Source organism: Desmodus rotundus, chromosome 10 (assembly GCF_022682495.2).
Source record: "Desmodus rotundus isolate HL8 chromosome 10, HLdesRot8A.1, whole genome shotgun sequence".
In the NCBI taxonomy this organism is placed as follows: domain Eukaryota; kingdom Metazoa; phylum Chordata; class Mammalia; order Chiroptera; family Phyllostomidae; genus Desmodus; species Desmodus rotundus.
Window position 1 is genome coordinate 27,933,755 of NC_071396.1, and position 18,339 is coordinate 27,952,093.

At 48.8% G+C, this 18,339-nt stretch overlaps 1 protein-coding gene across 4 annotated transcripts in view; it reads right to left on the reverse strand.

Moving 5' to 3' along the window:
* The window catches only part of LRRK1 (leucine rich repeat kinase 1), a 101,636-nt gene that overhangs the window by 39,712 nt on the left and 43,585 nt on the right, over positions 1-18,339 (reverse strand). For all 4 annotated transcript variants that reach the window (XM_053912671.2, XM_053912669.2, XM_053912668.2 and 1 more), the window contains 3 exons: positions 1,449-1,675; positions 385-512; positions 127-290 (listed from right to left, as the gene is read on the reverse strand). In XM_053912671.2, the coding sequence (XP_053768646.1) occupies positions 127-290; positions 385-512; positions 1,449-1,675 (519 nt within the window). The remainder of the gene's footprint in view (positions 1-126; positions 291-384; positions 513-1,448; positions 1,676-18,339) is intronic.

The following is an 18,339-nucleotide window of genomic DNA, read 5'->3' on the forward strand; positions in this document are numbered from 1 at the left end:
CTGCTGAGTGACATTTCTGGTCTCTAACATGGGGCCCACACTCCCTTGCGCTACCCAGCGTGACCGCGGAAGGGGAGCAGGTGAGACCGGTGCCCAGCCCTCCGTGGCTTCTGGTGTAATACTAACCAAAGGGCAGGCCCAGGCATCTGGAAACACCTTCAGCTTGTTTTTGGAGACATTCAGATAACTGAGCGACTTGAAAGAATGAAGGAAAATCATAGGGAGTTCCGTCAGTTTGTTGTCAGAGATATCCAGTTCCTGCAGTTTCCGCAGACCAATCCAGTTAGTGGCTAGGGAAGAAAAAAAGGAAGTATGAATTGGCGAAAAGATCCCTGTCAGAAAGAAAATGACGAATCAAGTGAGGTTACAGATGGCGGAACATACCACATTCTTCTTCGAACAGTTTCTCTAAGTAATTTTTGGAAGCGGTCAGTTTTTGGAGCTTGGAGAGGTGCAGGAATCCCGGCGGGAGATGGGACAACTTGTTGTTGGAAATGTCAATTTCGAGGAGCCTGTGGTTGGGGAAGAAGGACGTCAAAGCTTCAGAAGAAGGAGGCCAAGCTCCCGTTACATATTTCTGTAAACACAGGGGTGCACGTTTCCTTTGGCTCCTTGCACAAGGCTTAAAGAACAGGCATGGAAAATGTAGCGATCTACTTTTTATTCATTGCGTTAACTGTTAACTGTTACCATGTCCCGTGGAGACAAAGGAAATCAAACTCTCTTTGGGGGGCCCTGGTCTGGCTGGCCACTAGGGATGAAAGCCTTTCTCTAGATGAGATAGCAAAGTGAGCTGGTACGTTGAAAGCTGCCTTCAAACTTCTGGACCCCTGAGACTGGCCCCATTTACGGACCCCCGCAGGACCCTCACTTGGAGGGCACACGCTCTTTAGATTTTTGCCCCCACCGGTGACTGATGCCCCTAAGTTCCTTCCAACATCCGTCTTTCTCCCTTACTCTTAGAGCCTTAGCTTCCCAAGGGCTCCCCCAAAAGGGGACAGAGCTGCCCATACCTGCTGCCGGCGCCCTGCGGAGTGAACGTGCCCCGCCTCCTGCCCCCGGAGGTGTGGTAAAAGCTGGGGGTTTGGGCCTCACGGCTTCCACCAGGTCCCGCTGATTCCCGAATGCAGGACAGAGAAGGGGGCAGGGTGTGGCGGGCAGGCAGGTCCGCCGGGCCGCCAGGGGGCGGTGTACATTCGGGGGGGGCACACAGACCACCCTGCTCTGCATTCCCCTGGACTGGAGGCGGGGACCTTGTCCCAAAAACAGAGCTTGTGTTAGGACTGGCAGAGCTTCCTTTTCTAATTTCTGCTGAAAATTTGTTTTCAAAATCACAGACTACGGTCAGGGAGCCCGTGCGGGGGAGGCTGGCGCTGGCAGCTGGGGCGCAGAGGGCACCCCTGCGCCCGTCGCTCACACCCCGAGCACCTGCGACGGGGAAGGCCCACCTGGAACAGATGATCTCGTCTGAGGACTGCACGCCGGGCAGTTCGGCCAGGTGGTTGTCCGAGAGGTTCAGCTTCCGGAGGTTGATGAGTCCCCAGGGGATGACCGACGGGAGGGAGGACAGGCAGTTGGCGGAAAGGTCCAGCTCAGTGATCTGGCAGGAGATGTCTATGAGCCAGTCGATATCCACCCAGGGCAGCTTGAGGTGGGACCATTTCACACGCAGAGCCTGGGCATGGGAGACAGGGGAAGAGCACCCGTGGGTGGTGAGCGCAGGGCAGGTGTCGGCTTGGGATACAGCAGTGATTTATTCACATTGTGAGCCGGCTGGAGTCCCAGATGTTGAGACCACATCTGGGGCCGGTATTGAGAAGGTATGCTATTGGTATGGGGCAGGTAATCTCTGCACAGCGCCAGCTACTTTCTCTCCAGCCTCTAGAGGGCGCGTGTGGGTTTAATGTCAGGTCACAGAGTGGTAAGCGCAGCCCTGCTCTGCCGGGAGGAGACCACCCAAGCTTGGAGAAGACTTCCCAGACTGAGAAGAAGGCTGAGGACCAAACCTGGGTCTTCCGACCTCTCTTTCCTGGGATTAGAGCTGCTGTCGTCCCGATGCCACCTGGGGTGCTGCTTCCAGAGTGACAGACTAAATACACGAATGGACAATGGCCAGACCATCTATAAAAATGGAACTTCGATCCCCCCCCCTCAATCTGCAGCAACCTGCCCAGGAAACTAACCCCCTCATCTATAATAAATAGCTCAAGAAGCCAGTCCCTTAGTAACCCAGACCTGCAGGAGAGCGGACTGCTATTTAGTAATCCAGGAAGTTAAACAATGACTTAATTTAAAAAAATTTATTGATTTTAGAGAGAGAGGAAGAAAGGGAGACAGAGGGAGAGAAACATTGATGTGAGAGAGAAACATCAACTGGTTGCCTCTTGCATGCTCGCTGACTAGGACTGAACCTGCAACCCAGGCATGTGCCCTAACTGGGAATCGAACCTGTGACCTTTTGGTTTATGGGCCGATGCTCAACCCACTGAGCCACATCGGCCAGGGAATAGACAATAACTTTTATAACAATCAGCCCCCAGTGTCTGGGACTTGATTAGTAACTGACAGCTTCCCCAGTCTTTGTCCCTGCTTCCAACTTAGATCAACCAGAGAAAGCCAAACAGGCACCCCAACCAATCACAGAGGGCACCCCTCTTCTAGTTGGCCGCCTCCGGCTTCCCCATCAACAGCCTCATCACCCTTGAGCCCTCCCTCTGTACACCCTCACCCTTCCCCACCCCTCTGCCTACCTTTGAGTCTCTGCCAAAACTCAAGTGACTGGCTGACCCCCTACAGACAGAGCAAGCCCTGAATAACTCGCCTTTGCTTTTCTCATCTCGTCGGCTTTCCTTCCTTTCCACAAGAGGGAGCCAGAGGGCCAGTGGTTTGCTGGCGTGAGATGGTAAGAGACCCCAAACACACCATGAGCAGGGCTTGTCTCTTTCTTTTGGATTATCAAACAGTCTGGGGGCTCCATTAGGTTCCCGGGCAGAGGAAATTGGCTTTTTGCTTCGTTTCTCCAAAGCAACTGGAAATCCGCATCAGAAAAGTAGAGAAACAAACATTAGCGCTTTGCAGATGGGGAAAATGTCACAACCAGGCTGAACTGTGGGAAAGACACCCGTAAAGTGGCCTGAGTTTGCTTTCTTGGCTGCAGAAGACAGACTTCCCGATCGTGGCCACTAGGTGGCGCTGCGGGCCTTGTCTTCGTCTCCTTGGCTAAGAAATCGGAATCCTAAAGCCTGGGTCCCTGACGGGCTCTCCAAGCTCTGGTCTTTGAACCAAGAATAAGGAACTCTCTGTTTCTGTCTCCGTCTGCCTGGATAACGAGGGATGAATGACAGCGTCCTGGATTTGGGGCCAAGAGAATGGAATTTTAGTCTCAGTGATTTGTTTTGGTTTTGGTCTTTGACAAGCCACTCTGCGATAGAGCCATTACGCTTTTTATTTTGAAACGTTTCAAAATTGCAGTGAAGTTGAACTGGGACACAATGAATACCCCCTATGCCCTTCACCTAGGTTCTTTAATTGTTAATACATGGCCACTTTGATTTTGCCCTGTCTCCTCACCCATGGAAACACACATATGCTTTTCATTATTTGCTGAATCATTTGCAAGTCGACTGCAGGCACCCTGGCCCTTCACCTCTACAGAATCCAGCATGTCTCCAGGAGTCCACCCAGAATCACATCGTTCTTAGTTGTCACATCCCTTTTCCATAACCCAGCTTATGTCTGTTTCAACTTCGGCATTCCAAGTTTTCCAGTCACTCCAGTTGCCTGGGAGAATATCCCATCATCTGAAAGTAGTCAATTTTGTTTCTTAAAGTTCAGATTCCAGTGAGGCATTTTGGGCCCAAATCAAACAATATTGAGTCCTTCCGTTTGCAACCACCAGGGGGCACCCGATGGCTGGTTACTCCACTGTTGGTGATGTGGAGTCTGACCCCGCGGTTCAGGTGCCATCTGTCAGGTCACCTCTTTGTAAAAGTACATTCGACTCTTTGTCATTAATCAGCAACCTGGGGGTGTGACAGTCTGAGACGAGTGAGCGCCTCATGTGCCTACGTCATTTCACCCGGTGGTTTTAGCATCAGTATTGACCCTGGCCTGAATCCATTGGTACGTTGGTTGCAAAGTGGTGATTGAAAAAAACCTGCCATTCCTCTACATTTGTTACTTGGCATTCTTCTGCACAGAAGCGTTCCCCCCTCCAGCCGCTTTTAAGTATCACGATGGACTCACTGATTCCTTATTTTTTATTCAAAGTATTATAATTCATTATTGCCACTATTTTTTTTTTTTTTTTGATGTTCAGGTAGTATGCAATTAGGCCAGTAGGAGGAGGCCCATTCGGGGGCTCCTGTTCCTCTGATATTCCCCTATCAGTTTGGGGCACTGCGTTGCTTCCCGGGAAGACAAGGGGTCCTGGTCTCCTCTGCTACTTTCCAAGCCCCAGCCCTGGTATCAGCCCTGGTTCTCCTTAGCAGAAAACGGTGGTTAGAGACCAAGATTTGGGTCCCAGGTGTGCTCAGTGCTACTGGGGTGATGCTGCTTCCTGGTCTGTTGACTGAACACACCTCTGTATGCAGCATGAGAGCACACACAAGCCGCCAGTTCAAGTCCAGCCTCATGGGCTTCTTTCTGTAATTCACCACTGTGTCACCCTTCACCTGGCTGTTGGCGGTTTCAATCTGTTCACTAAGCAGTTTGGACCAGGGGATGATGTCTATCCACGTCACGTGTGGGCCCAGGATTCTTTCTGGCCTGTGGTATTTTCAAGGACAGTGGCCTCCCGTGGGAAGGCACGGCGGCGGATCCAGGAGCAGGCTGGGAGGAAAGGGCAACATGCTGGTCCTTGCAATGCCAAGTTCAAAAAGGCCCTCCTAGGACCTGGCTGCCGCCCTGTCCTGGGTTCTCAGAGATACAACCAGGTCCTAAGGCCCAGGTGTCCAGTTTGCCTCCTGACCCTTCACTCACCCCGTGTGGCCGTTGTGGCCACTCAGTATCAAACGCAGAGGGTCTGATCCGAAATGGGAGCAAATGAGAGATGAAAAGGAGGCTGGTTTTACTCCTGATTTTAAACAACAAATATTAGGTGTCTATGGAAGTTGTCTTCTTTTTTTTTTAAGCCTCACCTGAGGACATTTTCTCATTAATTTTAGAGAGAGAGGAAGGGGTGGGGGGAGAGAGAGGGAGAGGAAGGGAGAGAACATCAACGCAAGAGAGAAACATTGGTCGGCTGCCTTCTCCTATGCACCGGACTTGGGATTGAACCCACAACCTGGGTTTGTGCCCCGACTGGGAATCGAACCCACAATGCTTCAGTCTAAAGGACGATGCTCCAACCAAATGAGCCACACCATCCAGGGCTATGGAAATTCTTATAAATAAAACTCTGCAGGACCACCAAAAATAGATAAAACCACGGAAAAGAATCAGACTATGACATGAGCCAATTACGGTGCCAATGCCCTAAACATCCTTGGAGGCTCAGCTTAGACGCTGCTATCTCCCTCTTGTACCCCCTCCGTGTCCTCTGAGCAGAGAGCGGCAGCCTGGAACTGCACAAGTAGAGGGGACTCAGCCTTAGCCCTGTGTCTTCTTGACGGGGACCAGGGGGCCTTGGGTGAGGCTCGGTGTGGCTGAGAACCTTCCCAGGCTCTCTCCAGCTCAAATCGCCTTAAAGGGACCTGTTCGCTGATTTCACACCGCACCGACTCAACCCGAGGGTCGTCTCCTCTGTCCCAGCAAGTGGGGTGGCCTTCCAGAACCCGGACTGCGTGCGCCTCCAAAGCTCAGCGGTGTGCCTAGCACGCAGTAGATGCTCCATAACAGTTGTGCATCCACATGGACGCCAGGGAGACCTGCCATCCATCTGTTCGATCCGTTCAGATCGAACATCGTAAAAATACCCAAGTCCGCTCAAAATCCTTCTGCCTTCCCCCACCCTCAGCCTGCCTTCAGCTGAATATCCAGACTTCTGTCGTCAGCTACACACCACCCCGCAATGTGCCCCAAACACTTTCCAAGTCTGTGCCCCACGGTCCCCTCCATGCCCTCTGCATGCCTGTTGGCAGAAGGTTGTGGGGTTGGTGATTTGTTCCAGGTAGATGAAATCAGGGCATGGGCATACTCTTAGAGCAGAGGATTCAAGGCCAAGGGGGAATTATCAATGGAAGCCCAGAAAGTGCCTGTCTGTTTGTAAATAAACCACAGGGCGCAGAACGTGGACCCGAGGCTGAAATTCACAGGAAGGCTGGGATGCAGGGCAGGAGGGAGGGGGTGTGGTTGTTATGGTGGTGGGAGGATGCTGTGGGAAACAGACATTTGGTGGGCATGGAGACGAGAACTTTTGCAAAAGCTGACTCCTGAGGGCTGGCCTCCTCTACATGGTGGGTATCACGAGGTCACTCTGGGGCCGCAGATTCTGCCGGCCGGGCTGGCCTGTGTCATCTTGCTCCATCCTGCCACTGCCCTTCCTGCCTCCGCACCCTGCTCCATTTTCTCGGCCCTGCAATTCATGGCCCTTCTCTCTCCCATCGAAAGCCAACTACTGGAAACTCCGGTGCCAAGACCACCTTCTTCACTCCTAACTAGAGCTGGGTTACCACCCGTACCATAACAGGGACGCCACAAGCATGTGACATTGAGCACAAAGCCAAGAACAGACACCTGCCGGGAAACCGAGTGTGCTTTCTCAGTGGGCACAGTCCTATCAGCAGATGACCATCAGTTGGAAGAAGTGGCTGCGTGTGCCCCTGAATTCCCCAGACATGTGGAAGGGGAGGAAGCGGACGCTGCTCGTTCCTAAAACTGAGTCCTGGCTAGATCTTCTCCCCACCCCGAATTTCTGCAGGGTGGAAATCTGTCCACCTCCAGTAAAAAGCAGAAGTTTGCAAACATGAGGATGCTTAGAATACAGACACGCTGGTGAGAAGATTTCTGGGCTGGATGGAGTTGAAAAACATGTAAGATTTCTATCTGGTCTTGGGTGAGTGGGAAAACTTTTATTTATAAAAGTTATATTCCTGCCTGGCCAGTGTGGCTCAGTTGGTTGGAGCATCATCCCATAGACCAGAAGGTCACGGGTTCAATTCCCAGTCAGGGCATATACCCGGGTTGCGGGTTCAATCTCCAGTCAGGGTGCATCTGATAAGGCAGCCAATAGATGTTGCTCTTCCATATTGATTTTTTCTCTCTCTCCCTCCCTTTCTCTTTCTCTAAAACCAATAAAAAAATGTCCTCGGGTGAGGATAGGAAAAAACAAAACTTATCTTCCTTTTGGTGCACAATGATGACAGGGGGCCCAAGTTTTTTTCCAAGCATCCAAGAGGAAGGAGGAGGGACACACCGTTAAGAAGAGGGCAGTACACTTGACCTTGAAACCCAGCCGGGCAAGCTCTGAAGCCCTCGTAACTTATTTGTGTGTAATCGGGGCAGGATCACAATAAACAAGGTTGTAAGGGAGGGAAGCCAGCCATTGCATAATTAAATCCATGCACACTGAACAGCAAAATCAAAGACAGCTGGCCATGTGGAGCCCACCAATTCAAGTGCATGGTTAAGCACACCCACTCTGGCCCAAACAGATGGACAACACTCATGTTCGCCCCGGAGCACAGGCTTTAAAAATTTGGGGCAAATACAAGGAACTTCCCCTCTTCCAACAGGCCGGTGTGATGACTTATAGAACTTGTTTTCTGAGGCATGGGCGGCGAGCAGGACAGGTTCGAGAAGGACTGGGTGTACTTAAGGGCATTTGGTTTATTACAGATGGTGAGGTTTGGGGGTGCCTCTGTGTAAGAGAGTTCGCCCTGTCCCATGATATGGGGGCTGCGGGGCAGGAGGGCAGTCACCTGCCTTTCCGTGATGCCTCCTGAAGCCACTGGGCATAAGCTATCGCGGTGAGTGAGCCGCGGGGCCGCAAACACCTCTGCTGCTTTCAGACGGGCACAACCTTTATTGATGGAAGAAAAAATAATTGTCCCACGAAGTGCCTGAGTTACGATCCTGTTAGCCTGGCTTTAACCTTGGCCGCTGTGGACTGGCAGCCAGGCCCCAGCAGCCACAGAGTAGGATCGATCCTCTGCTCGAATGACGGGGACGTGCCCCCAGTGACTTTGTTAAGGGGTTCCAATGTCACCTCCTTAGTCAGTCTCCACTGAGCCCGCAGGGCAGAGGTCGTGCCTCTTCTCTCCGTGTTCCCAACTCATCGTTCCCATCGACGGTCAGCATGTGACCTGCGGCCTCTGGTTACTTGTGCAAGAATCTTCCCCACTGGGGACTGCGAATCCCTTCAGGGGACAGACTAGAGCTTGGTGACATGGGGTGTGGCACCGCAAAGGCAGCCAATGGAATTCATCTGTCCAGTGAAGACACACGTGTTAAAATGGGGTTGGGGGGGACACGCAGAATGTTCTAGAATGTATTCTCGAATCCTCACCCACATAAAACAGAACGGACTCACGAAAAAGGACAAGCTGGAAGAAGACCCTAAGAGTGAGATGCTCAGAGCCAAGGCTGTCTCTGAGGACGCGTGCGGGCTCACCTGAGAGAGGTCACTGATGGCAGAGGGGAAGGAAACATGGCTGCCGGAGGGGATCTGTGGACAGGAGGTGACAAGCTGGGGGTGGGTTCCAAGCCTGCAAGTGTTCTCTGAGAACCCAGGTGGCCGGAGGAGGCCCCGGAGGACAGGGCTCAGCTGGACAGAGAATCAGCCTGCTGGAGACAAGGGCTGTGTCCCCATTACGACAGACAAGAACAGACTGCACCCCCAGCCCTTGCCCCTGGGGGGAGCTCCACATGAGGCTTCCAACACCCACTGCTCAGGTCCCTGTCCTCCCACAGGGCGGTGCTGGAGGAGAGAGGGGGCGTTTCAAATGGAAGGAGGTTGGCCCTGGATCAGCCATGTGCGGGGGCAGATAAGGTAACCACAGCGCTTAGATTTGGGGCGAGGGCAATGGAGCCACAGCTGGAAAGGGGGTGTTATGGGCTGAACCTTTTCCGCTCTCCCTGCAAAAGGTATGTTTAAGCCCTAACTCCTGGGTCCTTAGAACGTGAGTTGAATTAGAAATAGGTTCCTTACGAATCTTTTATTACAAAAATCTTTGATTACAGCACTGATCAGGTTAAGACGAGGTCGTTAGCAGGGGCTCTTGTCCTTCGGACAAGGTGAAATTTAGACACAGAGGCAGGCACACGCAGAGGGAAGATGCTTGCTGATGCAACTCGAAAGAAAGGCACTCAAGCACCTCTTACCAGAGAAGCAAGATCCACGCGAAACGTAAGTACAAAAATAACTTGCAAGGCAACCTGTGACAGCATTTGGAACAGCCAGCGTGGGGCGTCTGTGGCCTCCAAGGGACACGCGCAATGTCGCGCTCTGGAAGTGCAGCCGTGGTCGCTGGGTAAGGCCTTCCTGGTGACTCTGTGCACGCAGCAGTTTCATGCTCCCGTTCCCCCCGGCCTCCCAGGCACCCCGTGAGGTCGGGTGCAATTTGCACAGAATGGGCCTCAGAAGCCAAGCTGTTCAGCGGGAGCAGAACCAGGACTGCAAATATCAGGTGTCTGATGCTCGGTCTGGTCCCTCCTGGGTTCACGTGGCCACGGAAAGGCTGACTGTGGCCAAGGTCAAAGGCATTAGGAGACCTTGATGGTGACAAAGATATACTCGTACAACCCCAAAACAGCCATGCTCAATCTCTCAGTTCCAACCCGGGGCAAAACATGTGTAAGAAATTTCAGGGTAAGTATTGGCAGAACATAATAGGTCATATATATGTAAAGGGAAGAGGATGATTATAAATCTGCCCGCTGCAACAACAATGACGGGACCACCAAATGGTAGGGTGCAGGAGAATAAACTGTTTTCAAATAGACGTGCATTTGCACATAGACTGATTACTCTATTTTGCTGGGTATAATTTGCACTTTTTGCCCAAACTTTTGAGGGAAAAACAAGGATGCACATTATTCATGGGTAGTATTAAGTCTGTATCCATATAAATGTTTTTAGTTCTTTTTCTTTTTTTAAATTTTACTTATTTTTAGAGACGGGAAAGGAGGGAGAAAGAGAGGGAGAGAAACAGCAATGTGTGGTTGCCTCTCATGCGCCCCCTACTGGGGACCTGGCCTGCAACCCAGGCATGTGCCCTGACCGGGAATCGAACCGGCAACTGTTTGGTTCACAGGCCAGCACTCAATCCCCTGAGCCACACCAGCCAGGGCTGTTTTTAGTTCTTTTATTTATGCTTATGCATGAAAAGTGTAAGCAGTTGCTAGAAAGCAATAACGATATCCATATGTTCAAAAATAAATACTAAAATTCCTTTATAATACAAAAAACAAGTTATCTAAATATAAATAAATAAAAAACTGAACTAATTAAAATGAAAGGTTTTTTTTCCTGAAAGTTTGGGCCAAAAACACAGACGCGCATTATACACGGCAAAATACGGTACATTCGGAGCGTGAAGGAAAAGTAAATAGGAACAAAGGAAAAGGAAAATAAAAGGAAAAGAGGGAGCAGCAACACAGCAAGCCTCCTACGTATCTTATCCCGAAACAAAGGCAAAGCAAAGGTCGAAAGGGAGGATGAAAACAGAATTAAAAGTTATCCAGTTATTGGGATAATAAAAATGCCCTTGGAGAAGGCGTGGGCGGGAGAGGAAAATCAAGTCACAACAACAGAAAGTGTATTTCAGAACAGAGAGCGTCAGGAGTCACGGGGGAAACGCACAGCTCGATCGCCTAGTTCCAAAACAGAAGAGTGAAACCTGACGACTAGTCCCGCCCCCTGTCGCCAGAAAGCAGGGAAAATGAAAACAATTAGTCGAAGATGAGAAAAGCCATATAATGAAGTCAAAACAAGGAAGTTGATAAATCAAGCCAATTCGAGGGCCTTTGGAAAAATAATGAAGTTGAGAATCAATCAACTAGATGAAAAATAAAAGAAAACGTACCCTAATAATCTGGGCATAGAAATGACAAGGAAAAACCAAAGAAAAATCAGTGTTTATGTCCTCAACTGCAGCTGACACACTAACAATACTGAAATTGCATGATTTGCTTACAAAATTCACAAGTCTCAAAGTGCACAATGAGAGAATAAGCCAAAATAATGTAGATGAGGCGAACAAGGAAAATAACCAAAGAATCACACCCGAAGTTTCCTAATTCAATATATATTTTTTCCGATCAAATCTTTCAATGAAAATATACTCCCTGAGTTACAGAAATGATTCTGTAATAGGGGACTCACTTCGTTTTGGGAGTCCAAGCCTGTTACTTTGCAAAGGCCGTTACAGTTCAGGCCAATGACATGCAGGCACATGGGTGTAAGAACTATAACGAGATCTCGAATAGAAATCTGCAGTTGAACTCAGAAATTTAAGTTCTGCCGCCACGTCTACACCCAGAAAAAAGCATGGTAGTAATTTAGAGAAAACCATCCGCAGACTCTTCATTGGCTGAATGCCAAAACGTGTTTAATTTATCACTTATTCTCCACTAACATGGCTAAAAATAGGTACACATGATTTTTAAGAAAATAAATAACCCTGTGCTTTTTTCCCCCTGCAGTATTTCAGTCGCTCCTTATGAAAACAGGAAGCTTACAAGAAATCTCCTGTCGCTAGTTGCAGCTGAAGAATTTTGCCAATAGCTATTTGAAAGAGAGAGAAAACAAGCAAGAAATGAAAATGCTCTCTCTGTAGTGAACTGAGCTACTAAACTGACTGTTGACAGAACTCTGTTTCCTCCACTTTTAAATAAAGACAAAAATCTCTGCCTCACAGGATTGCGTAGGAGATTAAAGTACAACGTTTGACAAAGTGCTTTGTTAATGACGAAGACCTATGTAAAGGAAGGGAGGTTACTGCATATATGAAATGTCAGCCATTCATCTATCCACCCATCCATCCATGTGTCTACCCATCCATCTGTCTGTATGTCCATCCATCCACCTGCCCATCCATGTATGTACCCATCCATCCATCTGTCCATCTGTCCGTCCATCCATTTATCCACCCACCCACCCGTCCACCCAGTTTCAGGCCCTATACTGAGGGGCAAGCACAGAGTAAAATTGTACAAGATCCCTGTTTTGGAGAAGCTTCCAGTCAACTTGGGGAAACTCACATTAACCCAGGCTGTATGGACATCCCCAAACTTCGTCATGTGTCGTGAATACAAAGGACAGGAAGCTGTAAGGGACGTAAGTGGGGATCTGACCAGGCCTCTCGGTTGTGGGAGGCCTTTCTGAGGACATCACGTGGGGCTAAGGTTGGGAGGGTGTCCTGGGGTCACGGGGCTGTGGCGTGCGGAACACTGAGGAGGCAGACATGCCATTTCCTGGCTCTGCGGTGTTCCCCCCTCCAGGGACAACAGGGATGGCACAGCCTCCCCTGGGGCTGGATGTTCTGCTTTCTCTCCCCTGGTTTCTTCTTATTATAAACAGCAGTGTGGTGACAAGGCTTGTGACCCTCGCTTGTACTGTTTTTTCTTTTGAATTAGGTCCTAGGGGTGCAGTGCAGAAAGGAAATGCCCAATGTGGAGGAGTGCACTGGGAAGAGAAAAGAGTTTTATAGCACCTGTCCTGTGAAGCCAATCACCTCCCTCACACACGGAGCCCGTTTACACGGTGCCAGGGGCCGGGCGCTGCTGTGCCTGGTTTGCTGTGACCCTGCCAAGGGTCTGGCTCAGCCTGGCTCAGCGTTTCTATTTACTTTTGCCAGTTGAATAGGGATGCCACAGTGCTTTCAAGCTGGTTTCATTTGAATTTCTGTAATTGTCACTATGGTTGTATATGTGTGCCATGCTGCGATGTTCCATCTGTTTTCTCATATGAAAATTAACTGTCCATTTGTCTGGGCTTCTTACCCAGAGAAATTGGTAAGCCATGTGAGAGCAAAAGCCGGGGCTCTGGCTTGGTCACTTTCGAGTCCCCAGCCTGTAGGAGGTGACCTATAAATGGGTAATTCAATCATCACCTGGTGTGTAATTGGGTCAGTGATTGGCTGCTGTTACGGGCCCAGCCAAGGCTGAGAGGCTGGATTTGCTGCCGGCTCCCCTTTCCAAGCACCCCATAAACGCGCGCCTCACACCCACCAGGTCACGCAGATGGAGACGCTCTGAAAATGCGCAGCCAGGGCACGGAGGCAAATACCTGAATGGCGGGTCCTCAGGAGTCCTTAAGGTCCATAAGCCAGAGCGCACCCTAAAAACGGACAGCAGCCCAACAGCAACAAAACGATAATAATACTACGATGTTTCTTTCCAGCACAGCTGCCAGATTTGAACTCATTAGAGACTTTCTGAAGGCAAGCAATAATTTCCCCACGGAGTGGTTTCAGAATTAATTCCAGCCCTTGTCTAGTCCCAACCAGCCCTCTCTCCCAGCTGAGTGAGGACAAATGGGGCCATTCCTGGCACAGCCGAGATTCCCTGCCCCTTCTGGGTGTGCCGGCCCAGACGTCTGTTACTCCTCAAGGCAACAGAGCAAACGTGGACAGGCTGGTCACCACGGACAGAGGCCATCTCGTTCACCATTCAGGCAAGAGTTTGGTGGCTTTTCCCAGGGGCACCAATGAGCCAGACCAGGGAACGGCTTTGGACAGGTCCCACGTGGCTTTGCTTTTGCTCTTTTAAAAGTGTGTCCAAGACCACGTGGTGCGGCCTCAAGGACATTCCTGAGCAAACACCACCAAGACCTGGGCAGACAGTGGAAAATCGACGTGGGCGTCCCTTCAGTGCCCCCTTTGCTGTCAGAGGCGGGCTCCAGAAGCCTGAGGGTCAGACGGTGCCTGACACAGAGATGCACAGGAGGACTCTGAGCCTGCCCCCGCCGTGGCTTCCGTGGAGACAGCAGTTACAATAAAACAAAGAAATACCAACGAGCTGGAGGCAGAGGCAGACCACAGACACACACAGGAAAACAAAATGACTATTTCAGCAAGGTTACTGTCATGAACGCCAGCAAAATCAAGGGCATGTTCAGGCCATGCATATATGCATGCAGAGTGGCCAAGCACTGTTTTTATGCCCCCGTCTAGGATGCTGAACCAAAAATGCCAGTTCCATCTTCCTGGACACCTGGAGAGCCAGGAACGCTTACCTCTGGTTTCTGAGTCATGGCTGGACCGCTGTGGACTCACCTCCCCTCTCCTGCCAGCAGCTCAGAAGGAAGGCGCGTTGTTGCAGGTTAGAGATGAGGGAAGCCAGACACGCTCGCTCCCTGCAAGGCACTCGCCTCGGACACGGACTTGAATAATAAAAAAAGAAATGTGCCAGCTGCTTTGGGGAAGCGCAAGGCGTTCTTATGACTCAGGCTGCGCTGTAATTTCATTTTCTCTTCTGATTCTACCCGAAAGGGCCACGGAGGAGAAGCACGACATTGTGTGTCTCCGTCTTGCCGTTCACAGTATGTGATAACCACTTCTGCGCTCTGTGGTGTTCTCGGCAAACGCAGCGGCAGTCAGAAAAGAGCCCAGGCATGCATAGATGTCGACTACTTCTACTTTTAACTGTAAGCCGAGAAAGCCAAAGTCACCAGGTCTTTCAGCCTTGGGAGCACAGCAGTAACTCCTGGGGAATTTTGAAAAACTACCCCTGCAGGGGCCGCCCCAGAGATTTGGATTCCTATAGGGTGTGGCCTGACCCTCGGGATTTTGAAAAGCGCCCAGGGGCTCCAAGGACCGGAAAGTGTGAGAACCCCTGATGCACGTGAAAGAACAGGAAGGTTCAGCTCGGGAACCGTGAAACGGTAAAGCCCCGAGTTCAGGAGACTCAGGCTCTCGGTCTGTACACCGCTGTTTGGGATTTGCTGTCCTTGGACAAGTGACAAAATGTCTCAAAACTTCGATATTGTCATCTGTAAAACAGGTTGCATTCTCTGAAGCTCCCGCTCTCTAAAGCTGGTAAGAAAAGGCTGGGAAAAACACCGAGGATGTGTAAGTGGGGGGTTATGTGACCCCTATTTCCTTTTGCGACGCGAGGCTAATCTTTAATATTTATTGAGCACATACTATGTGCCAGGCCCTGAGCTAAGGGCACAGCTGCCTTCCATGATAAATACAATAATTATCCCTGCTTTATAACGCAGGGAAAAAAAGAGGCAACAAGGTACAGAAAGTAGAATATCAGCATTCTTTTTTTTTTTAATCCTTACCTGAGGACTTTTTATTTTCACTGCTTCTAGCGAGAGAGGGAGAGAGGAAGGCAGAGAGAGAAACACCCATGTGAGACAGAAGCATCCATGGCCTGCCTTCCACGTGCGCCTACACACCCTGACTAGGGATCGGACCCACAACCTAGGTATGTGCCCTGCTTGGGAATCAAACCTGCAACCTTTTGTTTTACAAGATGATACTCTAACCAACCGAGCCACACCGGCCAGGGCTAAAATAAATCTTTAAAAAATAAATAAAATTGCCCTGGCCGGTGTGGCTCCGTGGATTGAGCGCTGGCCTGCAAACCAAAGGGTCGCCGGTTCAATTCCTAGTCAGGGCACATGCCTGGGTTGCGGGCCAGGTCCCCAGTAGGGGGCGCATGAGAGGCAACCACACATTGATGTTTCTGTCCCTCTTTTTCTCTCTCCCCCTCTCTCTAAAAAGAAAATAAATAAAATCTTAAAAATAAATAAATAATCTAGCAAATTCCTTAACAGGACCACTAGAATATATAAGTCCCTGTATAGTTTAATGAAGTTCAAAAGAAATAAAGTAAAACTGCTGAAAACCATAAATGAAAAGAGAACTGTAACTACAGAGAAAGAAAAAGGAAAAAGAAAAAGAACAAGTAAAATGTAAACGCTACACACCAGGATGGCAAATTCAAAAATCTAAAAGAAATGGACCATTTTCTACCAAAACTGAACCTCATGAAGTGTCAATAAGGGGAGGCAGACAACCTGAATCGGCCAAGGACTTCAAAAAAGTCAGAAACTAAGGACCAGTTTTATGTAAGTAATCTTCAACCATAGAAACTTCCTGCACAACTGCTCCACACCAAAACAGGACGGAAAGTTCCCCAAGTTGTTTTGTAAAACCAGCTTATATGAAAATCTCACAGAAACCATAAATATGCAAAATTATAGATCAATCCAGCCATAAATATAGATGCAAAACTTGTAAATAAAGGATCAGTAGACCAAATGCAGCAGTAAAAAAAGCCAATTAGCGTTCTTTACAGAAATCAGACAGTCAGCCTCTATCATTGCCATTTATTATATTAATACATAAGGTGGAAAAGCCACATAAATATATTAACGCTACCCAAAATGGGCCTTGAAAAACTTCAGCAACCGTGTCTAATGAAACCTCTAAGCAAAAAGAAATACTTGGAAACTACCTAAATGTAACGACCGTCTCTTCACCAGAAAACCTACAGCAAATTCCCATAAGCTGCTGAGGCCAGGACCTTTAAAAATCAGGAACGAGAGAGATCAATCTGCTATCATCATGAGTATTTAACTTTGGACACTTCTCGTTATTCATAGTAAGACGTGACACACAGTAAGTTATATAAATGTTAGAAAAGAAGAGACAAACCTGTTTTGAATTTGCAGGTGACTCGGTCATCTACCTGAAAGTCTCAAGGCACTTTTCCAAAACTATTAGGATTAATAAGGGAAGTTGGTAAGGGGACTGGATAAAACATAAATAAACAAAGGCGCTTTTCTCCAGACCAGCAATGTTAGGCTGGGAAGGGAAGTAATAAAGAATTCCATGTAATTCCATTCACATAGTGCCCCAAACAATAGAGCAGGTACAAATCAGTAAGACAGGCCTAGGACCTTTATGGAGAAAATGACACAATGTCACGGAAGAACAGAAATGAGCACCCATAGAGTTGCCACGGGAAATGCACAAAAATGGAAGAAAAAGGATCTAATGGCAGTCAAGATATATTGGGGAAAAAATAATGAATAGAAAACTTGCATTAGGTGGTAATCCAAACAGTATGTCACTCGCCCAGAAACAGGTGCGCAGGCCAGGGGGCCAGTCCAGAGAACCCCACGAGGTGTGCAGGTGTATCTTAGGGACAGTGACAACGATGACGTTTGAATTCGGGCGGAAAGGGGAGCTTTAGCTCACTAACAGTGCTGGATGACTGCCCACCTGTCTAGACCAGATGAGAGCTACACTCTCCCCCATACCAGATACACAAACACACAGAAAAATTAAAGCTTCTGATATAAATAAATAAAATGAAAATACTACGAGCTGCTAAAAGAATCTCTCCATCAAAGGGAGGTGCAAATGACCTTTTTCTATAATGCAGATGCATTAAGGAAAACATAGACATGACGCATTATGTGTTCACATATCTCTGTCGTTGCAGAAGATGACAAAAGAAAAAGAATGGACGGCAAAACATATTGGCAACACGTATGATAAACAAAGGTTTGAAATCTCTACTATACAAAAGGCCCTACAAAGTGAGACAGAGAGAACAAACAACCCTTTAGAAAAAGAACCAGCAAATGGTAATAGGCAACACGTGGAGGGGGGAATGCAAATAGTTCATGAAAATATGAAAAGATGCTCGATGTTATTAATTATAAATGTGGATATCGCAACAAGAAGATACCATTTTCACCCATCAGAATGATAAAAATGTGAAGGCTTCTTAATATCTAGTAATGGGCAAGGTGAGGGGACAGAAACTCCCACATGTTTCCGGTGAAGGTGTGAATCCCACAGCTTCTGGGGGAAGTGACTCCAAAGCAGTCCACTTTTACAACTTTGATCTACAGAGGAGGGGGGACCCCCCAAACAGAACTATCTTCTGGAGGGCAGGCCCCTTGTAGCACAGGCTTCCCCCGCGAGGTGAGGGTTCTAGGAACCCATCTGTATCTATGTACTAGCTGGTGTTGTTGTGAGAGGCTGAGTTAGGCTTCAGTGATTTTTTTTTTTTCTTCCCCATGGGGGAAGACTCTTTCAACACATTTGCCCATTTCATGATGGGTGATTTACAAGTGCACCTGCCCACACCACACTGTGTGTTCAGCAGCTTTTGACCAAAAATGGCATGGCCCCCATGCCCCACCCTCCCTATTCACCTGATCTCACCCTGAGCAACTTTTGTTGTTGTTGTTTCCCCAGATGAAAAATGTCCTCAAAAGGAAACATTTTGCCGATGTGGAAGTGGTGAGACAAAAACCAGAGGAAGGACTAACAGGCATCAAAACCAACAAGTTCAAAGCTGTTTCAAGCAGTGGAAAAAAGTCTCCACAGGTGTACTGTATCACATGGAGAGCACTTTCACGGTGACAGAAGTTTAAACGTGTACGAATAAATACACAATTGTTAATAAATAAATTTCATTTGGGGGGGG